The following is a 24875-nucleotide window of genomic DNA, read 5'->3' on the forward strand; positions in this document are numbered from 1 at the left end:
GCATACAACAGCCACGGCGGTGTTCACAATCCTGCTACAATTTAACAAATCAAATGTATGTGCTACAAACTTTTTCGGTCCAGCACTGTATGCCGATGCATGTACTGCGAATAGCCTATATTTAGGCGCTTGGATCAAAGCTGCGGAAAAATCTTTCCGACGAGGGGATTAATATATACAATGTTATTTGAAACAAGTATTTTACATGATAGAATTTGAATTGTAATGACCATAATTGTTAAATGAACACACCGATTCCTCACATAACAAATGTTCTACTGTAAGAGACAGGGATCTTTATGTATAGGCCGGCATAGAGCCTTCATGTGTTCATGCGTTTATGTCATGTGTAAATCTTTCTGCCAAGAAGTGAATGAAATTGCCAATAAAAACGTTTTTTTTTTGTCTCAACACCCTATGCAGTCATGCCAGCTTTACATAGGATTCCGAGACTGTTTGGTCCCTAGCAGCAAGTTTATCAGTCCTGGTACCGGGGTGGTCGAGAGCCGACGCAACTATCGAATAGAACACCGAGCCATCTTTTCGATAAACCCTCATTTAAGTTGTATAGATAATTTTTAATCTGCATCATTTTACTTGTATAACTTGTTTAAAAGAAATACAAAACATAAATACAACAAAGTATTGTATGAATTTTTACTTGAGGAAAATGATTCCAGTTTTACTTATGATTAGAATTTATTTGCTATTTTCTATGTTTGTTCTCTTTGTTTGGTGTGACGGACATGACCAGGTTCAATCTTTGCCTTATTTTTCAATGTTTTATTATTACTTTTATTATTATTGTTATTGTTTATTATGTATTGATGCACTTATTCCAATTGTTACCCAATTGCATACCGCATCAATCCAAAGTTTACCTACCAGCAATCTTCAAAAGTTTTTTTAACCAGACGTTGACGACTGTACTACGAGACCGGCTCAATCTTCAATAGTAATAACCAAAAATCCAGCATTCTGACATTTCTCCTCGATATGCTTCTATCGATATAAAGCATCCTCTCTATTGCGAAATAAAAACTAACGCGGTGTAAATTCTTTGCCGAAACGATTTATTGATCTACATTTGCCATGTTAATGTTCGCTTTTCTGTTTTGGTTTTAGAGCCTTCAACCGTGTTAGACCGTCCTTTTAAAGCTTTTCCTGCCGACCCGAACGCGATTGATACCTGACCCGAAATTTTTATTTTAAAAAGGCGCTTTTACGACAGGTCATTGGGCTACTCACTAAAAAGGTAATTGGGCTACTCACTTCCCAACACTATTCTTTAACTCGTTGTTCTAAAATACAATCCCAAAGATCGTTAAGGCAACATTAGAGCGTTTAAATCATGTTTTCCAATCGATTATACTTCGATTAGTATAATAAATAATATCATGAAGTTATAACTAGACTGTCGAAGCTAATGAGTTTTAAATATTTATTTTCATCAGAGTCCTTCATACATCTATATCTACGTATGTATTGATATTGAATATCATTATTGACTTTAATTTCATTTCGATCAACACCACGCTAGATTACTCTATTAATTTATTTACAGAGCTCCAAAGATTAAACCTTAGTTTAGAGTTGTTTTTATTGAACGACAATTTAAAATAAAAACTTCAATCCAAACATTTGTGGACACTTAGCATTTTGTGCTTTAGGAGTCTATCATAATAGCATTGTTAAATCTCAATAAGCATTGTAATACAAGTAACTACCAATGTTGTCATCATCTTCATTTTCCCTCTCTCTAGAGACCCACTCTTCAAACAAAGTTCAAAGAACAATCTTTTTTTTTTCTTTCATTCCCATTACGCAAGCACACATCACACACATCGAATACATTTTGACTTCCTCTTTATTCGCTTTGATAACGGATAACAAAACAAACATAATAATTACATAAATACAAGTCAACATGAGTCTCACGAGCAGAAGGGTAGAGAGGGGTGGCCAGAGGCCGCAGATGCTGTAGTGATACAGTGTAAGTGTGAAACAAACGATACAACGACACATGGATTGAACCACGTCGTACGCAAGAGCAAGAGCAATCGCCTAGTGCACGTGCCAATCGCGATCCCCGCAGGAAACAGGGAAAACCGTTTTGCTGCGAAGGGATTTTTCCGCCGATCAAGTGCCGACCGTACGCAGGGTTGGTTTTTGCGTAATTTCCAGGAAGACAAACCTTCGCTCTTCGCCGCGGACCGGTTCTTGAGCGGTTGCGTCACAATCGTGGCACGTGACTTTCGCAGGGAGTTCGCAAACACGCTGGCGCGCGCGCGCGCACGTTCGTCTTTTCCGCACCATCGATTGTAAGGGGGTTTTGAATTTTCATCTCAATGTTTGCTTCTTCCTCTCGCTCGGGGGTGGGAGGTGGCTGGTAGGTTAGATCAAGCAGCGAACGCTCGTCCAGCTACCGTGGCAGAATTTGTTAATATCACAGTTGATTCGATGGAGTGTTGGAAAGACGGCAGCTGCTCTCTCCCGCAGACGAGCGTCAGGTGTGTTTTGGTTGGTTTGGCTGTTCCTCCCATTTGCATCCAACGTGGTGCTCGTGGTCGTTGTCGTTGCGCGAAGCGTAGTTGTAGCGAGACGGAAGTGAGAACGTGAGAAAACTACTGGGCTACACATTTGTCCTAGGTCACTAGATACTAGAAGCCCTGCGCTGGGCGGGCCTTCAAGGCAGTTTGCAATGTCCCTTGTCCAAATGGCAAGGGTGTCTGTAGATTGGTGTGGCCTTCTAGTAGTGTCCACCCTGGTGGTGGCTGACCGGAGCCGTCTTGTGGACGACCGCGTTGAAGCCCGAGTGCTTGTCGGCAGTGTAGTCGACGGTGCGCACGGAACCGTCCGGCTCGACCAGCGAGTACTGACCCTTGACGACATCACCGTCGCGCGTCTCGTGCTGCGACTTCACGTCCCCGGTGTGGAAGTCGTTGACTCCGTACTTGAAGGCGTACTTGGGCGGGGCCTGTTGGCGAAGCGAAGCGAAACCGGAAGGTTCAGTGAAAGTGGTCCAGACCGGGACGCCAGGGCCGCGCATTACTTACGTAGTAGTCAACGTGCTCATCCTCGTGGTATTCGTGATGTCCATGGCCGTCACCGAGCGAGATGCGCGCCACCTGGCCGTACTCGTGGTGGCCGGCGTCGAGCTGATGCTCCGAGCCGTAGTAGTCGCCGTATCCACCGGGGAAGGCGGCGGCGAAGGCAACCAGCGATGCAAATACCACAAACTGCCGAGCGTGGAGAAAGTGAGGGAAGAGAAATGTGTGTTATCACAGGTGGATGGAGGAAAATTCGTTATCTCATCCGCGGTGGTTCGGTTTTCGCGCCCGATCGGTTACGCAAGCAAGCCTGATTGAGCGTCAGTAGGAATGGTCATCCGTGACAGGTGACCAGCAAAGTAATCGATGGTTAATGCCTTGTTAAGATATCACCTGAGAAATCCACACAGCCGGTGCTAAACGGCCGGTTTGGGCCGTAAACGTTTGCGCTACCCCCACCCCGGGGGCTCAATCGTTTTGGGGCTCTCCCCGTTTACGATCTCTTCCGGTCAATCAACGCGTAAACCAACCCCTTCCCATTGGGTCAACGGACCTTCTTCAAATGAAAAACTACACGCAATGTACCGGAGTGAAAGGGAGAGGGGGGGGGGCGAGAAACATTCCAATCTTTCCCACCCCCCTCCCCCGGGGGAACGGGGAGAAAGGCCCGAGCAGAACGTGTGTCACTCACTCTCCCCCGAGATGGTGGCCGTACATTGCACTGGTGCAGCGCGTCGTTATGCATTATGCATGCGATGCTGCTTCTCTCCAGCACGAGAAAACCAGTAATTATGAAACGGAGCGCACGGCCGGAAAGGGGAACTGGTTTCAGCTGACGCCTCGTTAGCCCCGTCGCGTTTACCTGGTGGCATAGGGGGAGGGAAACAGGATGCGTGGCTGGGAAATGGACATCACAGATGTCGCACCCGTTGGTGACATCTTTGCGAGCGGGTGCGGGTTGTGTATTCCACCACACCCAGGGCGGTTTTAATGAGGAGCCAACGATCGTAATTATTGGTGGCGATTGATGCTAATTGCAAAAGTGTGACCGGTGATTATGTGAGAAGAGGGAAAAAGTTAACTCGAACACCATCTATTGGGAGGATTTACCAAGACAGTGGTCGAGATGTCTGGTAATTAATTGGTTTGTTTTGGTTTCAACTTTCGCTTCTGTGTGCTATTTTTTTAAAAGAAAATGATTATCATTGATTTGTTTTCCTTTTCAAAGACACGATTAATCAATCTAATTGATTTGATAAAACTGCTGTATGTTGGAATAAGACAAATGGTTTGCAACAAGAAATTATCTTCATTGAAAAGACATCACAAAGACATCAGAAAAGAGTTTGAAATTTTAAATACTGAACTAAGATCAAAATTTAAAATAAAGAAGCTACAAATTCAATTAGCAAAGAAGAGAAACAAAAGCGAAAATGGAAATGGAACGCTTTATAGAAGATTATTGAATTTTCTTCTGAAGAAACTTATAAATTCCTTTGTAGGAAATGGCAAAGAGGTAATGAAATTACGTTCAACCACAAATGTTCATTTGAGTGGGTATTTGTAATCACAGATTTGCAATAAATATTGATATTTAATTTTTAACAAAATCCGTTTTACTAAATGATTGTGTTGCATATTACACTCTGTTCTGAGCAATTTTGTATCAACCGAAAGAAGTCTAGTCTTGGTCAATGGCACAGAATATATTATTCAGCGTTTGAATGCCTTATTCCATGAGCAACAACACATGCTCTAAACATTGTAGAATGTAGATCTTTTCATCTGATGCTACATTGTTACCACACACAGGATCGAATGATGCATATAACCCTCAATATTCACACCGCTAAACCTTGCTGCTCCTGCCCAGAATCTTTCACACATATTCTACACAGTTCCATCCACTTTATATCGTAATGCGTCCACTCCATGGAAAAAAAAAACTCATCCAGGCTCACTGTGTTCTGCCAAATGATACACATCCTATCCCGAACCGGCGCCTCTGCCTTACCTTGAAGGCCATTTTGTTGCGTAAAACTGTACTGAAACTGCACTGAACAACAACTGCACTTAGTAGGAACCGGCAAACGGTTTGGAGAAGGTTGTTTTTGCGTTTTTTTTGCTTCAACTGTACCGCACTGCACAACGGACGCTGGCTGACTGATGTTTGTACCATAAAATTTCACCCCCTTTATATAGTGCCGCATGTACCGCCGGGAAAGAAAGCGAAAACTCGCGCGCGACTCCACTCGCCTGTGCGGAGTTTTTCCACCCCACCGCGTACGAGAGCGAGCGCCCGCGCCAGGTGGGGAGAGCCATTGGGTGGCCCTCGCTGAAAGTAGAGGCAGAGGCAGCAGCTGCTGCTGCTTCTGGTAGTGTCATCGTAACACAGATCGTTGGACGGGAAGGTTGCTTGAACGGGCGAGGAAAAGGGTTGTATGTTAAGGTGAAGGAAATCAGTCCGGTGCACGTATGCAGCAGGATGGAAGTATGGGTCGATCCGGCCCAGGTGCATTTCGATCAAACTTGCATCTGCATTAGGTTCACGCGCCCGGCAAGAGATTCGCAAGCGCAAGCGTAAATAGAGAGCCGGACTGCCCGTGGGTGATGTTTAGCATGCGAAATCGGAAAAAATGGATGAGCTGCTGCATAATGTTTATGGCAGAAAGCTGCGTGGAGTAATATTTGATTATCTTTGTATAACATTAAGTTGAATGATTCACACCTTTCGCCAACGATAAATTATTGCTTTACTTTCTTATTCTATTCTGTCAAAATGATTTTTCTTTAATTTTCCATTTCATTTTTTTGTAAAGTTTAGTAAATAATTTTAACAATATCCAAAAAGTGTTCCCCAATGTCTTTGTATTCACATCAAATGCTAATTGAAAATACTATTTCAAGAGAACATTTAAATGACAAATTATACCGATCATATGATCCCATTTCCTTGGAAAATCCTAAGCAAAAATTGTATTGTACGACCTTGTAGCTTCACACTAAGTATCAGTTGAATCATTTCGCAATCTTCTCAGAACCAAAACTGTAACGAGCGGTTCCATTTCCACCCCAAAACCCGTCCGCCGTCTCAGCGCAGCGTCGCAAATTATACATTTGCATTCCAAATGGTAAGCAATTTGCGGTCGCTAAACTAATACCAGAAAGCATTTAAACACAAACCGGTGACACCTTGGCAAACGATCGCCAGTTGACCGGGAATTATTATCTCATCTCAGGTGGACACGATCGACCGACACCTCGGTGACACCCTTACCACGTGAGGTCATTTTCAGGGATAAGGTCAGCTGATTGGTCAGCAGACGCAGCGCTGTATCGTCCGAAGTCGAAAACGTCGTTCGTCTCAAAACTTGCCAGCAACAACTACCAACAACGGTTGCCATTGAAAAATCGAAATGGAAAATTGCGCCACGCTCCCTGCGCTAGCAGCAATCACAATCCCTAGCTTATTTTTATGCGAGGGAATTTTGCAACTCATGCCAACCGGCTCCCGTACCAGCCGTATCGAATGATGCGGGCCTAAATTTGCCAAGGATTGTTTTTTGTGGGCCAAATATTCGGCACCAGCGCAAAGAGAAGGGGGTGGGTGTTGGTTTTCCATTGCTCACTCGCTGTCGTGTAACCGTGACCGTGCGATCTGCGCTAATCATTAGCATCAGCATCGCTTCGATATGCTTCGCGGGCAGTCAAATGAAATGGTATCGGTTTGTGGGAGGAAAATTCGTCAGAAACGTGTATTAGCGGCACGAAACGTGTAGGGCCAATGGACGGTTTTGTATTTTTTTTTTTATTAAGCACGACGTGCAAGCAGTCCGGTGTCTATAATTTTATGCTCCACATTCGGTTCGGCTGCAAAACCGCTGCACATTTGCAATCGGCATCAGTGGAGCAGCGAAAAACGCTTATTAATGCATCGGTTGAAACGGAAAGCCCGTGCCGATCGAGCAGCGGCCTTGGTAGTTGGGAGTTGTAATTAATTAACATTAATTCATCTCTGCCAGTTGATTGTCCTTTTCGCATGCAATTCGTGGTTTTGGTGTTAGTTAATTGTACGCTTTGCCATACAAATTGCAATACTGCAGCTGCAAACAGCACGATGTTGGATCATAATCTTTTGGTTTGTGCTAATTTGCTGGCCCACGTTTCAACTATAATTATAATTTTACCAACAGCAGAACGACCTAGACGTTCTATTTTAATAAGAAAAGATCAATTGTAACAAAATGTAATCAAATAATGAAATTAACTTCATACTAACAAAACCAATCAAATTTTAATGCTTGAAATAACATCAGAAATTGCAATCGAAAAGGTGACAAGACCACAAGCGACGAACCTTAAAAATAAACACTCATCTTGCGATCACCGGCAGCAGAAGCATACATTTCCAACATGCCAATACTCGCGAGCCAAATCGATTCCTCCGATCTTGGCTGCAACAATTGCTGCAATGGCTGGTACTGTTCAATCGGTACCCCACTTCATCGAACACGCCATCCCGGCTGAGTCCCAATACGCAACACAACGAACCTACCGGCCGACCGATCATCAAATGGGAACCTTCAATCTTTTCCCTCCCGGCTCATATGGTACAATCGAAGAAGAGGAAGAAAAACAGCAACATCAACAGCAATGCTGGAGGGAACGTAAAAAGCATAACACCCGAACCAGGAATACGCAAACGCAGTGCGCCACTTCTACTTCGATTGCTCTTGGCGTACATTGTGCAGAAGTGCAGCAGCCGTGCTACTTATTACTCGAGCAAAACACCTACTACCCCATTTCCTCTTCTACCCTCCCTACCCCTACTATACCCCTCATGGGACCGTAGACGTTGGTAATCGATTATGCAATATTGTAATTGTGTGCAGTTCCCTGTGCCCGATGTTGGGAGAGAAAGAAAACTCCCCTCCCCTCTTCCATCGGTGATCGGTGTCCCCTGATTATGACAAAGAACCAACGGCGTACCGATGGCTAAGGCAAGCCGATCGGCTCTTCCCAAGAGGAGCAATCCATCCGAAGTAGGCCACCGCGCGAACGTACGCGACAAAAACAAGGAGAAAAGATCTCGTTCATGCTGCCACGCTGCCAAACGGAATAGATGATCTATGTCGTAGCAGCAGCATGCAATAGCACCATAGCATGACACGACACGGCGTAATGAGACCGTGCGAGCACATAAAAGCCCTCCGAAAGGTACTGACCATGGGGAAGGCGATTTGGCAGACCATCTCGGTGGCACATGATCGACTGGGGGAGGCTGTGCTGATCGTCCTTTCGGCTACTGATTCCTCAAAAACGATAGCTCTATGCGATGATTGACAAGAGACAGTTTGCTTTTAAGAAATAAAAACGTACACCAGCGCGCAGTGCAAGATAAGGCATCATTTATCTCACCGCCGATCGGTCGCTTAGTGTTTCATTAAAGCCACCCCTACGCCAGCTGAGCTTGCTTTACATAAACGGTATACGCTGCTCCGAGATTCTATTACCCTGTACCACACGCGTGCCACCCCCAGCAAGCGATTATTCATACTCGAAGCGTGTAATTTTGCTGCTGGTAGCTTTTTTTCCTCTTCCTCTGCCACCATCGAGACTGAAAGTGAATCCTTTCTCGCCTCCCGATTATTGGCAGCTAAATTGCAAGCCACGCTTTGCGTCTAGTGCGCGTTAGTGCCGCAGTGCCTGTTTTGTGGGAGGGTTTAGGGTAAAGGCAGGGGCAGAACGAAAGAAAAGGGGAGAGAAGGTGGCGCAAAAACGAGCTGCAAAAATTAATATTCCCTTTTTGGTCTCATTACACGCCGATGCGGCCCTCTGAAATGGATGATTGATTTTGAATGCTTCGTCGTGGGTAATTGTTTTATGTTTTGGAAAAGCTTAGCATTAACCGGTCGACTTACGCGGGAGAGTGTTTATAGTTTAGCTCATGCAGCAAGAGATAATTAAGACGTGGCTGCTAAGTCGATGAAACAAAAAAAACAAAGGTGATTGTAATTAAACATTCAACCAGTTTCGTACTTAATCTTGCAATCACATTTCTTCTCAGCTTTCATCGCACCACACAAAAGGGGAGGTGAAAAAACAATCCAGTTCGAGTAAAAAATAAAACCAAAACAACTATTACACCATGATCAGCCCGCCAAACGTACCCTTAGGCTCCCACATAAATAACGAGAAAGCATTTAGACCGAAAAGAAGAGAGCAAGCAGACAAGCAAAAAACCCCCCGCCAACCATCGGGTAAACTAATAAACACGGCTCAACACACTTCCAGCCAGCCGGCGGCAAAAAGGAAACAGTAAATTTGGTAGCACTCGGATTCGATCGTCACCAACGCGTCGGAAACACGGTGTTTGGGGGTTGCGTCAGACGTGGCACCACGGTGAACAGTGTGAGAGCGAATGTTTAATGCATGCAGACGCGCCTGATGTGATTTAGGACCAATTAACGGATTCCGCTCAACACCGCAGCGAACACTGGGCGCTGGGATCCGGTGGCAAAGGCGGCGGCGGCTGCAAAAACGGGCTGAAATGAATAACGAAGCGATCTAGATCGGCAAGACATCTTGATTGAACACATTGCACGCGGGTGCGTTTGAGACGATTCGATGGCTTTCGTTGATGAAATTTCGAATGTGGTTCGGCCTTGTTTTGTTGTATGGTTGTGCCCCTCCATCAAACTGGTGTGTGTTTTTATGATCGATGTTCTGCTGCGATAAAGGAATACCATATATATCATTGCTCATGCCTGCTGCAGGCGCCTCAGTTGCACTGGGGGCTAATTCGATAATCGCTCTGCTGAGTTAGTGGTTTGATCCGTTGCACATTTTTCGACACCTTTCCGGGGGGTTTCATATTTCTCAAGCTTTATGGTCGTCTCTTGCACGAGATCGATGAAGCTTCTATGATAAGGGAAGTTGAAAGTGGATGCCATAGGCATTTCCCAATGCTTCGTTTCCGTTCAAACTGTATGTAAAGTTTCCAATCCTTGGTGAAATGTAAGTTTAAATAGCGTTCAACAGGTTGTTTTTTGAAAGAATATATTGATAAATCAATGGTTTTTGTACTATGAATCTTACAATTGAACGAAAAAGCTCTTTTGCAGCAGGAACGATCCAAAACGCATGTTTTCAGTAAAAAGGAAAAGTTTTCCGTCGCAACAAAAAATCAATCCGTAATCTGTAATGCTTGAACGCTCCTGCACAAATACCAGTCCAATTAGATTCAATGAATTCAATCATTTTGACTTACTGATTGGTTGATTGATTGATTTATATGTATATTGATTCCATTTTTTGCCTTCTTGTTATACTTATTTATTCACTTTCTTCTACATTTTTTCGTTTTTTTTTTCATTAAGTATATCTTATTTTTTTTCAATTCATTGCTTAGGATCGCTTTTACCTGTTAAAATATGTATTAAACTTATAATCTAAATGTTTTCTTCCTGGCATTGAATTTGTCACGAGGAAATAAATGGAAAATTGTCAGTTCATGTTCTTAAAAATTGCATTAAAAAATGGCGCCTTACACTCTCCCCAGCACGGTCCAAAACCAGCTCCCGGCCGAACCGGGTGTTAATGGAAAGCGGAAATCCTACGCGACAGCTCGTTGGCGATCAATTGCGCAACGGTGCATGCGCCTGTACATCTACCACCGGCAGTGTCGCACGCAACATCATGGCTACGCATGTTGCCCAAGGGACCCGTCCGGGAGGTGGGAGCTAATCAGCGCCAGGCGAACAGTTAACGCATGCGAATCGGATGTACTGCCGAACGGCTCGAGGGTAAGGATGTAGCAGAAAAGAAAAAAAACACTGCGAATTAGACTAAGTGATGTAAAACCGTTCGGAAACTTTCGGAAGGCTACACCACCCTCCCACCCTCCCCGGCAGCCGCACCTCCAACAACCTCCAATCCTGACGAGCTGATGAAACACAACCAGAAACGGTGCGTGCGTTTCTACCATCCCCAGCTGATGATCGCTTTTATAGTCTCATTACATAAATTGGCATCCCTAAACGAAGCTACAGCTGCATCGGGCGTGTGTCGTCGCATTAGATAAGCCATTTGCAGTCAAGCCAAGACGGCACAAACAAATCACCAACCCGGCACAAACAATTGTAGCTGCACAATGCGCTGTTTCCAACGCCGGCAGGGATTAATTTTCAAATTTTCGGTGCAAAACAATTGCTTGCCGTTCCGTTTTTCGTTAGATATGCAACGCAGCCCGTTGGCACTCCATTCCTCAGTTCCTCGACCCACGCAAACACCGCTCTCGCATTTGAGCTATTTTTCGCTGCTGTGATTTTTGTCGCTGCACACCAAAAAAAGTGGCTAAAATTAGTGACAAACTCTTCGCACGACATCTTTCACCGGGACCGGTTGCATTAAATTGGCGTGCTTCTGTTTGTTTGTTTTTTCGCTCTCCCCGCATTGCGGCAAAAGTGACTGGCGCAAATGTTTAATCTACCGCGTCGGCATTGTTCTGTGCGGCACGCAAACACAGTAAGCCATACCGTTGCTCTTTGGTTACTCTTAAATTTGGGGTCTCAAATTTAATAATCAGCTGTGGAGTGGTTGTTTTTTTTTTTTTTGCTTACTTTTGCATTCCTACGGCTCTCGGTGATTGTGCAATTGTGCAACACTACAAGGTTGCGAATGTGATCAAACGCAGACAGCGTGGAATTTAAAGGGGGGATTAATGAGTTTTGAATTTCAGCTTGTTTTGGCTTTTCTTGGTTGTATATGCATGGATTATAGCTGCTTTTATGGTTTTATTTTTAATTATTTTTTTTAAACCTTAATAATTCCAAGATAAATTAGAACTTAACAGTTAACAGTTTGTGCCTCCACAAGACACATTTTAGACATAAACTGAATAGATCCTTACATAATTCCGAGTAATCGGTTCCTCCAAGACATCAAATGGCTTGTCTGCTTTCCGAGAAACATATTTTGCTCCATTTTTCTACTTTAAACGGTCTATCGTATCGGCTTACTAAACACAAACCATACAGACGGCAACCTTCGCTGATTTATGGTTGCGCACACTTGTGGGAGGTCCTCTCAAAGTGTTCCGCCACCGGCAAACATTGAACCGATTTGCCTGTACCAGTGGTCGGCAAGAAGTTGTTCATGAGTTTGAAAGTTTCAACTAATTAATGATCAATTTGCACGTTAAATTAAATAATATGCATTTTTTTTAAATAACAGCTTTCTGATGTATCCTTCCCATTTCTCTCAGTTTCCTTCGAGCATGTTTGCCGATCCCTGGCCTAGACCAGGGATGGAATAAAAGCAAAAAAAACCATCACGTGCACCCGCACCAACCAAAGCAACCTGGTAGAAATTAGTTGAGCAAACAAACGCAATAAAAAAAAACAACCCCGCCATCCGAAACGCTTCCCACCGTGGTTTTGGTACCGATCGGCGGCACTACCGTTGAAATGGGATCTTTCTCGCAATCCCAAAGAGAGGAGAGCGGCACGGGTCGCGTTCGATGCGGTGGAAACGTATGTAAAGCGATGTTCAACATTATGCACTTTTAATGAATAATTGACAGTGACAAGTGCCTGCACGTGCACGCGGTTTTAGCGCGCGGTTATGCAAGGTGGTAACACTAATGGTTGTTTTCTGCCAGGAGATCCATTACTTCAGAATTGCTTGGTTCTTGTATGATCTTTGTTTTCATTTGCTGTGCTTTGCAGTGATCGGAATGTGTGTTGTTATTATTATGCATTTCCTTCTCAACATCTCCACAGTACTGGTTAAGCAACAAAGATAAACAATTAATCCGAAAACCGATTTCAATACCACTCTATAAAGGCGAAGTAATCCCACCAACAGCAGAAGCAGACAGGCAGCAGCAACTGCTGCCGCCTGGGTTTTAGTAGCTTGTGAAAAGAGAAAAGTAGCACTCGAAAGCGAAACCGGGAAGCGAAACCAGCAACCGGTCCGTTACCGTTACCCAATTCCTCCCCTTTTCGTTTTTTTTAGGAACAGCCGTACATTTGCATGACAATATTATGTCCAACCGTGCACCGAACAGGAAGCGAATAGGTGCGCTTGCAATCCGCCCATACCCATGCGGCTGCATTAGGCCCGAAAAGCTCGATTTTATGTCATCATTAAAGCAGAATCGCATCACAACGGCTGCGTAAAGACTGGTGCTGGCTACTTCCCTGTACTGCAAATGATTAACGACTGCACTGAGGCGGTGCGAGGAATGGCTCCACTGTCTCAATACTGTGTAATCTATCGTGTTTCGTTCGATGCGGCGTTTGCGAGTCGGCTTCTTTTGGTGCCTTCGACGCTGTGCACGTACGTAGTGGCATTCCTCGTCTTGCCCGGGCGTTTAAATCTTTTGATCCGATTAGCGTACGCAATGTGACAGACTGATCGTTTTGCAGCCAGCAGGGGCAGGCGAGGAACGCGGAAGGAAATTTTCACCAGCTGCTGGATTACCGGTGGCAAAACGGGCGGAACCTGATTAGCGGGTGCTTATTCCTCAGCGCTAGATGGTCGAACGGTGTGGGAAATATAATTATCTGCAGGCTTAACAGGAAACGCTTGGCCTTTTCCACAGTTAAAGCACAGGAAAATGTAGGTGATAGAGATATGGGGGGAAAACATAAATCAGTTAAATAGAGTCATTAAATTTCAGGATATAAGCTTGAATTAAATGGAAGAAATAGTATTGCATTCACGATGAATTTCATAATTTCTACCAAAAGGATCAATTTTCACTGATTTATTTTCCTTTAGCCATTTCCATTTGAATCGTATGAGTTAAAGCGATTGCTCTCGTTGATTCATTTATTTGCAAATGACTTAAATTTCTTCGAAACCTACATTTTAAGCGACAGCTGATAAATTACCACGTAAGTAACGCTCATGTCGTAACGCAGCCCATTTCCTAGACATTTCCAAACGAAAGGGAATTTGCTCCCGTGCTCACCAATCGCCCCGCTCCGCCAACATCATCGCGGAGAAGATATAATTGGGTTCAGGTTTGGTGGAAGCCACCTCCACCCACGCCACGCTATGTCACGCAACCACCCACGGCGCGGCGGCAAATGCGCACGGCATACAGCGCCCAGGACTAATTAGCGGCCTCGTAAACTTTTCGGCGAGCTCCGCAATGACGAGCGTGCACGCATCGTACGATCATGCCTGCCCGTGGTAACCACCACGATACCGATCCGTCCTGAAGGTGGGAAGGGGGGAGGGCTGCATTTCGGATGCACTGCAATCAATGCCGGTGCGATCGCATACGTGCGCTTTGGGGGCACATTATGTGGATCACCGAGCATGCACCATGGCGCATAATCGTTTCACGTCCCCCATTACGACCCCTCAGGAGGGGTTTGGAGTTTGGACGAAAATTGTCGACCCGCGAACGTGTCGTGTTGGTTCGGTTCAACTTTTGCATGGTTTGTGCCATTTAACGTTGCCTAAGTGTCTTGGAAGTGAGAAAACATTTCAGCCGGCAGAACATTTTTGGCAGACAGTTTACATAAATTGCATGTTGCTCCCACAATGGTAAATGAAACTGAGAGCGAATATTTAAAAAAAAATTATTGCTCTGAGCCGAAACCAACATAAAGCTCACCGCCGCAACAAAAGCGTGTATGACTACACATACGATCATGTTTGACCTCATTTATTCTGTCCCATATTGTGCGCATGTGCCTTGTCGCAGTCAGCATCTGGGCAAGTTCTTCTCACGACCCAAGGCGCTCTTGTACCAAAGCTCATCGCGACGAAACGAATCTTTCAAAGTCTCGTTTTGCCGGTAGACTTTTACTTTCCACTCAAACCAATCCATACACCTCCAAAGTCGGGCGCAAAGGCATTCCCTACATTTCGTTGTACTACAACTGTCCCTTGTTTCAGCCTCGCACTGGACCACAGGTGCAAATGCAAATGTTAAAACAAAACCCTCCCCCTCATGCTCTTTGCAAGGTGCCGCTACTGCTACGTGGGTGAAATGGATCGCTTCACTGTTGCGCAATGGCTAGTCGCGCAATTTTCTTCTCCACTCTGTTCCTGCTCGATCTTCCGCAGACTCACGTGGGGAGGGGCAAAAAATTGCACGACTTTGGCGAACCGGTGCAGCTTCCCAGCACGTGTGGGTAATGTACCATCTTTTCGATCGTCTCTTGCCGAACTTCTTCGTACCTGTACACCCTGCCCAATATCTCGCCTCCATTCCGCACGGCTGTCTAGGTCGACCCGGGTCAATCTCTCTTGCCAGCGTCCATTCCCAACCCCTACAACGCCACCCATTACACGCTAATGCACTTCCGAAACTGCACGTACCGACTCGCCTGCCCAATCACAGTGAGATGCAGCCGAGCAACAGTAGCGCGGTTTGCATTATAAGAGGAAACGAAGAGTGCGAGAGCAGCGCAGCAAACATGCAAAACAGAAAAGCCTGCTAGCCTGCGTCTGCTGCAATTGATATTCCACCGATGATGCAACTTCCATCACGCTCGCCGGATCAAGCGAAGAAGATAGTGCGGAAAACCCGAACGCACAGGAACACGGTGGGGGAAGGGAAAGAAAGTGAAGTGCTCCCGCCGAATGTGGGCTACATATTGCTCCGAACCGAGCAAAGTCGGCTCCCGTCGGTCCAAGTGCGTCCGAGCAGTCGTTAGACAGGCAAGGTGCATAACTCCCCACCAGCTGGAGCTGTCCTTTTCTCTTTCCGATCCCGCAACCGATCGCCTTCCGAACATTTTGTTGTAATCTTTTCTCTCGCTAGGCACCGTTCCCCTTCGCAAATGAAGACATGTGATTTGTGGGACATCGATCAGCTCGGTTCCTGATCAAGCGATTGGGAGATCTGCACCTCTACGCACTATCCAGCACGCAACGCCTGCCTTCGGATGTGAGGAAGAAGGAAGGAAAAGAGGGGAAGAGGGGATAGTTTTACCGTGGAATATAGCGATTTATTACTTCTGATTTACATAACGTTCCGTATGCGAAAAAGATGCGAGAAAATAGGAAGTCCCCCCGCAGTGCCGTGAAGCGAATATGGTCGTGCTGCACATACTGAGCACGCATGGCAATACTGTCCCACGTTGCCACGGGGCAGCCAAGGAGAGATAAACGGTTTCTTAATGCTTGCCGTTGCTTGTTGCGGATCGATTAGTGGTTAAGGGGATAATTTCTTGGTCGCTGCTAATCAAAAGAGATCTCCAGTGGTGCGGAAGTATGACGAAGAACCCGATTATGATGGCAGTCAGATGCAAAATTGTAAAACAATCGCACCGATAGGTGGTAATACATTTTTGGCTTGCAAATTTATTCAAAAGTTCCTTAAGTTCATCCAGCCAACATAATCTTAACCACATATTCTTCTCTGCATAACAGTTTTCTATCTCATTGTGAATGAATTCTAAACTTTATTTATCCATCCAGGGCGGCTGCTTACCCAAGTGTCACAAATCCACTAAATGACCACTAAACGGCTTCTAAACGGCTCAATCTCTCAGACCGCAAACGAATAATGTATTCTAATAATAGAAAAATAGCTGGTGGCGCCACTTGTCGGTGGGATAGCTAGCCAGTGGAGCACTATTCGCTTTGAGAGCTTTCACCTTCCCTCTGTACTGTTGTTTGGTTTCGTATTGAAGTTATGCATCGCTAGAACTAGAACGGTGATACGATCGTTAAAATACTAAACTCCAATGTAAAACCCCCAGCTTTGAGGCATGTGAGATTCGGGGAGTGATCGATTTTGCTCGTAATTTTTGAAGGGTACATGGGCCATAATGAGATAAAGTTAGGCGAAACACATTGCAAGAAAAGGACAGCTATATAATTATGAATTATAAAACGCCATCTATTGAGCAAACCAGTGAGAAGCTATGGAGCATTCCTTTTTTTCTATTTTCCAGTCGTTTAAGCTTAATCTGTGGCGCTTGGGTAGAGCCCTACCCAAGTGCCACAAATCCACTAAACGAACACTAAACGGGTTTTTAAACGACTTAAGCTCGCTACCTAAACGGAATATAGAAAGACATCGTTTAGCAGACGGTGAACGACTGGTGCATTCTAAAAATAACAAAAAAGTTGGAGGCGCTATCGATCGGTGTGATACCCAACCAGTGTATCGCTTTGGGTAGCGCATAGTTGATACCCGAGTATCTGACCACACTACCATTCATATAGATTTTTGCTCGGAAATTTTGAAGGCTATATCGGTCATGATTAGATGAAGCTTGTCAAAACACACTTCAAGAAAAGGACAGCAATATAATGATGAGTTATAATACGCCATCTATTGGGCAAACCAGTGAAGCTATGGAGCTTTGATTGTTTTCTAAAGATATTTGATTTTCCACGCGTTCGAAGGAGGGAGCTATTTCATTGTTTCCTTTCTTTTATATGCAGCAGAAATAGAAGAATAAGCTATGTTTCCAAACAAAAGCTCAATTTATAGTTGTGCATTAAAAAATATATTTTTTTCTTTATGCTCTTCTTTAACGCAAAGAAGAATGCTTCATATACACATATAATTACACGTGATTCAACTTTTGATGGTTAATTTTTCCAAACCCCTTCTCATTTCTGAATTTCCGCCCAGTCTTACTTCTCTACCTGCCCAGATCGTTCTCATTTTTCTCGCTTCGCATTCTCGCTCAATGAGAGCGCAGTGTGTCTGCCTGTTTTTGTTGTTTGGGTAACGCGCTGCGATCGGTGTGCGATGTTTTAGCACCGCCGATAACATCGAATGTGTGCGCCTGCGTTTCGTGCGGTTTAACCGGCAATTGTATTGAAACTGTTATTGTTCAGCTGCACCGGCATGACGACGATGGTAAATTTATTGCTTCTAGCTACGCTTATCACCACACACGAGAAGATTACTGACGATTGTTTCCTTCAGGACACGCAGGGCATGGTAGTGCCAAAGAGTCCGGACAGTATCATAAACGAGCTCATATATGAAGGCAAGATCCTGGGTACTATGACTACGATCGGGAAAAATGGCGCCAGATTCGTTGCGGTGCACAACATTGCCGACCGGTTTCACACCGGCTACGGCGATCATCCCGACGAGGCGAAAGCGAATGCCGACGAGCTGGTGCTCAAGCATCTGATCGCACAGAACAGCCTGTCCCACCAGCAGCTTGCCTCGTACGCACTGTACCGGCTCGGCAAGGAATGGCCTACCGTGGCCGTTATCACCTCGAACGTTGAGCAGGGCGATCTGCGGACGAGGCTGGACGAACTGTACTGGGGCACGGTAAGTTGGAGGAGTGTTGTGCTGGGTGGTATGATAGATCTACTTAGAAGCAGTGCTACTGAGTCATAATACGCTTCATTACTCACTAGCTGCACGGCAGACGTCGTCACCGGTCGCCCGATAGTGTGTGTTCGGAGGGTACGATCACCAGCAAACGACCAAAATATCCAACCGTTTCTGGGGTAAGTGTCGTAGAAGAAAGTTAAAAAAAATAGACTCTTGAGAAAGTAATTCGGAACTATTTTATACAGACTAATTCGAACCCCAAATATCAGGAAACTCCAGCGGACCACGAATCGATACAACCTACGGCGGGAGTGGATGAAGCGGCGAAGATCGAAACGGAGGAAACTGGATCGGTTGGTAGCGAAAAGCCCATAAAGCGTAGCACACTTCCTCCTAATGCGGACGAAATGCATCCATCGATACTGTTGACGCATGTGAGTTCAAATCAACGCCCCCCCCCCCTCCCCCCCCACCCTGTCACACCTGCTCCATCCCCCCCTCCCCTCCACCCTGTCACACCTGCTCCATCCCCCCAATGATCGTACCAGCTGTTTAAAGTGTACAGTAATGCTTAGTTTTTGTCTAAAATCTGCTTTTGCCTCTCCCTACCCCTTCTAGATGCGCCCGGGCCTTCGCATTGATGATCGTCGCGCCGGCAACGAGTGGATTGCGACGGTCGAGATCGATGGGCAAGAGTTTTGCGTAAATGCGGAAACAAAAAAGGAAGCCCGGATGCTCGTGTGCAAGTACGTTTGTCAGCAGTTCTTCGGAGTGGACTCAAAGTTTACGATGAATGGTGGACAATCGTAAGATAGGCTTGCATGGTGAAATTAACTCTTCCTTTTATTTTTATATTATTATTAATCGTTGAACTATTTTTATGAATAAAAAGAGCATTTACTGTTGTTAAAAGCTGTCCAGAGACTCCTTTTATTCATAAAAACCGTTCGCGTATCGCGGGCCACGTGTGTGACTCAACCTCGCTGAAGTGTGCACGCATCACGCATATCTCAACTCAGCTGTTCTTATGAGTCGCCAAACTTTCTGATAAACAGCTGCCGCGCGTTTATCAACACTGTCTAGCGACGCGCCCCAGTGCGGCTAGTTCGTTAGTAATGTTTGCAGATTCGCCGGTGGAAGACGTTTTGGGGCTGCTGCAAGTGCGCACGATGTGAATCGTTTGCGACAAAGTTTAGATTGTTTTGCGTTGCTTTCTCATATATTTTTTTACAAAGAAAAACGCTCTGCTCATCTCAGTGGGTTTCATTTTCAACAATGATCATCCCAGTGCTTTTAACGTACCTATCGACCGTGGACGGGTTTAATTTATCGCCCGAAGCCAATTACGTCTTCAATCAGCCAGCTCTAAAAACGTTCATACGCCCGACACGTAGCTCGTACTTTGGATTCTCCGTTAACCTGAGAACTAGCGGGTAAGTCACTTATTCATTCCAGTTCTCGGAAACGGTAACAGTTTCTTAAGTGTGCTGCGTGTATGATTAAACACCAATATACTAGTGATGGGAAAACTGAAGTTTTCGTCGGAATTAATTCCGGCTAGCTCCGATGTTTTCTGGAATTGATTCCCGACATCTCCATAAGAATAGACGTTTTGATGCAATGATGCAACGAATTGATAGCCGTTGCAAACTTACTTGTAAACGATTCATTCTTATAGAGATTACCGGAATATTTTCGATTCTGAAACTTATTATTTCAATTCAAAAACTGATGCTCATTCCGCAGCCAATTCCAACTCTGGAGTCAATTCTGATTCCGTTACCTGAGCAAATTGCGATTCCCAGGTCAATTCCGATTCCAGGCCCGTTTCTGATCCCGGAACCGATTCCGATTCTGGAATAGATTCCGGATCCAACTCCGGAAACGACGCCTGAATCGGCTCCAGAATTGGCTCCGGAATCGGAATCGATTCCAGCATCGGAATCGGCTCCAGAATTGATTGCGAACTCGGAATCGGAATTGGGTAGGACCGATTCCGAGCTCCCACCACTAGTGATGGGCGTTTCGGAGCCGGTTCCGGACTAACGGCTCCGGAGCTGGCTCCAACTTTTTCCCGGAGCCGGCTCCGCACCAACGGCTCCGGACTAACGGTTCAATAGAGACAGGATTGTATGATAGCGTAATAAAAAACGAATATATCTTCTCGCACGTGTGGAAGCTAATACACGATGTGATTGCAGTATTGACATGCATGACGTTGTGTAGCATTCGTTGGTCTTGCCTTTCTTTACAATATTTAAAAGTCAACGCTTTTTTTTTCTTGATAAATTACTTTAAACATGACCTACTCCACTATTTAAGGATTTACTCGATTAAAACTTCATTGAAAAAGTTTGTTTGGTCCCTTGTGTTAAAACCGGCTCCAGAGCCGTTGGTGCAGAGCCGTGGGTGCGGAGCCGGCTCCGGAGCCGACTTCGGAGCTGGCTCTGAAATTGTATGGAGCCAGTCGGAGCCGGCTCCGGCTTCGGAGCCGTTTTGCCCATCACTACCCACCACTACAGTATACGCTTCGCTTGGGCTTGCATCGGGAGACGTTGCGTGGTTGCGATAGCTATTGCGTAGCCTTGAAGGTTCTGTTCTGCTGCAAGGGCTAGTGCAAGATGAGTAGTGAACTTGAAGAGAAATGAACAGAAACAGTGAAGTAGCTCGATGAGGTCATGGAGAAGCTTGCGAGAAGATAAGCGAACATTGACTTTCTTACGATAAGTACCATAAGGGCAACATATGCTAGTGTATATCTTTTGCTTTCACTGCATGGTAAATAAACTTTCTATTTAAACAAATTCAACTAAAACACTTGTTTTTGTAATTTTTAGCGTATTAGTCGGTGCACCGCAAGCACAATCGGATCTGGAGTATCAGCGCAACATCAACGAAACTGGTGCCATTTACAAGTGCAGCTTTGAAAAACCCACCGAATGTGTACCATACCGTCTCGATCGGCAGGGCAACACAAACTACGAGGACTACTACACCAACCATCCCGAGATACGGTCGGAGCTGAAGGAGCACCAAATGCTCGGCGCAACGGTGGATGGGCTCGGGTCCGATGGTGCGTGGTTCGTCGCCTGTGCACCACAGCTGAAGGGCAACACGGAAATAGCGTACCTGCTGCATGGAGTGTGCTACCTAACGGAAGGCGTAAAAGCGTCCGAAGAGCCGAACAATCTGTTCAAAATAAAACCGCTGCGTGGGAAAGGTAAATATACGAAGGTTTTGGTTTAAATATGATACTTTAATCATATGTTCCTTTAAAAGCTCAACAGAGAAGATATGGAAAGAGCTACAACTACATGTACGGTGAGCAAGGGTTCAGTCTGCACGTGACGGACGATGGCGATGAGGTGCTTATAGGGGCGCCGGGAGTGATGGATTGGCGCGGAACGGTTCTGCGCTACCGTCAGCGGGCGGCAGCCGTTCCCGGCTACGATCCTGCCAGCAGAAGCAATGTGCACCAGGAATATAACCGTAGGCGCCGCTTGACCCATGAATGCGTTGTTCCGAACCCGATCTACACCAACGTACCAAGCAACTCGTACTTCGGTTATGCGGTCAGTTCGGGTCGGTTTCTTGGCAACCACAAGGTGCTGTACGTGGCCAGCGCACCGCAGGCAAGAAGTCAGCACGGTGAGGTGATCATTTTCGACTATGCCGACAATCGCACCGTTTGGGAGACGGTGATCGTACGCTATCGGACATTCGTGGGGCAACAGTTCGGCGAGTATTTTGGGTATGCGCTGCTGACGGAGGATTTTAATAGCGATGGGCTGCCGGATCTTGCCATCGGTGCGCCCATGCACAGCCGGGCACGGGAGCATGATAATGGGGTGGTGTACGTGTTTCTGAACGCTGGTGAGCTGAACTTTGAGCTGCAGAGTAAGCTGGCCAGCTCGTACGAGCTGGGCGGAAGGTTCGGTACGAGTCTGGGGAAGATTGGTGATCTCAACCGAGATGGATATGGAGGTACGTAATGTGTGACAAGCGACATTTCGGGCTGTATTAGCGATCGGCTACTTTTTTTTCTAGACATTGCGATCGGTGCACCGTTCGAAGAAGCTGGTGCCGTGTACATATTTCTCGGTTCAGCCAATGGAGTGCCGAGCCGTCCCAGTCAACGGTTGGTACCATCAGCTGCCCATCTACGAACGGCTTCCCGCCAACCGTACATGTTCGGGCACGCCCTCTCCCGGGGGATCGATATCGATGGCAACGGTTACACCGACCTTGCCGTTGGAGCACCGAACGGGGAAGCGGTGTACGTGTTCCGCTCGTACCCGATCGTTCGCATTGAGGCGAGAATTAACTCCACCAAGCGAGAGCTGTCCGAGGAGGGTGGCGTCTTCGAAATAGCCGTCTGCTGGTCCACCGAATATCCGGCCAGTGTAGCGTTTCCCGTTGCGCTGCAGTACACGCTGGACGTGGACAGCCAGATGGGCCGTGCATCGGTCGGTAATCGAAGCTCGCCGGGAGCCCCGCACGAAAGTGTAACAGTGTCCGGTGATCCAATCTGCCGGGAGTACAGCATCACGGTGAACGCTTCACCAACCACACTCTACAAACCGATCGCCATTGAGGTGGAGTTTGGGATGGCGGCTACGGCAACGCCACCGAAAGGGGGACCATTTTGCGATCGCTGTGCGATACTAGATCCGGATGTTTCGAGCCACGTCCAGGAACGTATTCCCTTTAAAACGGGCTGCAGAAAGGAGGTGTGTGAAACGGACCTGAAAATCACAAACATCCGATGGGTGGACATCGTACCGCCGTTTGTCGTTGGGAGCGCAAAAAAAGTGACCCTCGAGGTGGAGATTGAAAATGCCGGTGAGAATGCGTACCTTCCGCAGCTGAACGTAAGTGTGCCTTCCTTTCTTCGGCTGGTGCAACCATCCCCGTCTGAATGTGCCCAATCAGGGGCTGTGCGGGGTGAGATAAGCATTTTGTGTGGACTAAATAATGGTTTACCGTTGAAAGCTTTCACGCGGATGAAGCACTCCCTGACGCTTGACGTGACGCAAGTGCAGCCAGGCACTGCGTTTCTTGAGCTACGTCTGCAGGTTTTAACCACCAGCAAGGAACAGTGGCCTCGTGATAATGAAGTTGAGGAGCGGCTACTGTTGCGAGAATTTAGCCACATTGATATCGTAAGGTAGGTCGGTTAAGCGATGCAACTGTACATTTTGGAAAAGGATTGTACTGATCTCCCCTTTATTTCAGCAAAACAACTCCCCGTGAGGCGAACTTTGAGACGCTGACGGGCTTCCTGAACGTGTCCCAGCTGGTGAAGCTCCACAACAACGGGCCAAGCACGCTAAGCGGTGCCCTATTTCTTGCCGACATCCCGCTCAGCTACACGCCGACCCACCTGGGCGGAGAGAAAAGCTGCCCAGTGGTGCGGCTCGCGGACATTAGCGTGCGAAGCAGCTACAACGAGACACCGCTCGAGGTGGACTGGATACAGGCGGCCGGTGGGAAAGGGTTGCTAAAACAAACGTTTGCATTTTACTCGAAGAAGCAACCCGAACCTTATTATCCAGCCCGGGAAGAAGATGACGTTCCGAGTAACTTTGAGTTCACCGTGGTGCCGTATAACGTACACGATCCGGAATTGCTCGATGAGAAGCACCCGTATGCGCACGCTTTAGTAGGGAATGCCAACAGTGCCCGTCAGAAACGGTCCAATCTTTGGCTGGCCCCACCAACCCGGCCAAGCTCAGCTTCCATTCAGCTGGACGAGCTGCCCACCCTGCGAACCGTTCACTTCAACTGTGCCCAAAACCTATCGGACGTGGAGTGTTTGCAGCTTCAGATATGGTTACCACCGTTCCCGGTCGCTAACAAGCCGATCTACGTCGAGCTTCAGTACAGGCTGAACCTAAACGCGATCGCTGCGTGTATGCGCGAACAGGAAGACATCTTCGTTGTGCAGGCGCTGACGGATTTAGTGAAACCTTTGGACGAGCGGAAGGACACGTTCCGCGTTGCACGAAACCACCCGTACACGGTGGTGTATCGGGATGTTAGCGTCAGCACACCGATCTGGATCTATGTGACGTCATCGTTCGGTGGGCTTTTGCTGCTGGCCGCCATCACCTACACGATGCACCGGATTGGATTCTTTGAGCGGCACATGCGGCAGGAGATGGAGAAAATGAACCGTGAGGTAAGTGGTGATGTTTTTTACCACTTTTGTATCATTTTAATGGATGTTTGGCATTGTTTTGTTGTAGAGTGGCATTCTAGACAGCACGACCGACCAGGAAGAGACCGTGCATGAGGTTTCTGAAATATAAAGTAATAGTATTCAATACTTGTATTTAGTTTGAATATTGTTCTGCTGATATATTTCATTTCTACAATCATGTATTATAATTTAAAATCAGTTTTTAGAAGAGATATCCCTCGCTGTGATTGAAATGCGTTTTCTTTTAAGGATGAAACTATAAATAAACGTTGAAAATGTATTTCCATTTAATTAATTCATATAAATAATTGATTTCTCAAACATTATTATACAATGCAAAATG

The 24875-nt window shown here is 46.2% G+C and overlaps 2 protein-coding genes across 3 annotated transcripts; one reads left to right on the forward strand and one right to left on the reverse strand.

Moving 5' to 3' along the window:
* Positions 1-1849: 1849 nt before the first annotated feature.
* Positions 1850-5208, reverse strand: LOC121593121 (cuticle protein 19-like). Its single transcript, XM_041915215.1, has 3 exons — positions 5065-5208; positions 3057-3239; positions 1850-2977 (listed from the first exon to the last, which is right to left on the reverse strand). Exons 1-3 carry the CDS (start codon positions 5074-5076, stop codon positions 2750-2752), a joined length of 423 nt encoding a protein of 140 aa, XP_041771149.1. The 5' UTR covers positions 5077-5208; the 3' UTR covers positions 1850-2749.
* A 12543-nt stretch (positions 5209-17751) lies between these two features.
* Positions 17752-24810, forward strand: LOC121594328 (integrin alpha-PS3-like). Of its 2 annotated transcripts, XM_041917464.1 has the most exons (10): positions 17752-17895; positions 17965-18324; positions 18414-18506; positions 18576-18764; positions 18949-19136; positions 21168-21550; positions 21610-22314; positions 22378-23497; positions 23566-24511; positions 24579-24810. In XM_041917464.1, exons 1-10 carry the CDS (start codon positions 17884-17886, stop codon positions 24639-24641), a joined length of 4059 nt encoding a protein of 1352 aa, XP_041773398.1. In that variant the 5' UTR covers positions 17752-17883; the 3' UTR covers positions 24642-24810. The 2 variants fall into 2 exon arrangements, with proteins under 2 accessions (XP_041773398.1, XP_041773400.1); XM_041917466.1 differs by lacking the exons at positions 17752-17895; positions 17965-18324; positions 18414-18506; positions 18576-18764; positions 18949-19136 and adding an exon at positions 19466-19763.
* The last annotated feature ends 65 nt before the right edge of the window (positions 24811-24875 follow it).

Source organism: Anopheles merus, chromosome 2L, assembly GCF_017562075.2.
Source record: "Anopheles merus strain MAF chromosome 2L, AmerM5.1, whole genome shotgun sequence".
NCBI classification, from domain to species: Eukaryota; Metazoa; Arthropoda; class Insecta; order Diptera; family Culicidae; genus Anopheles; species Anopheles merus.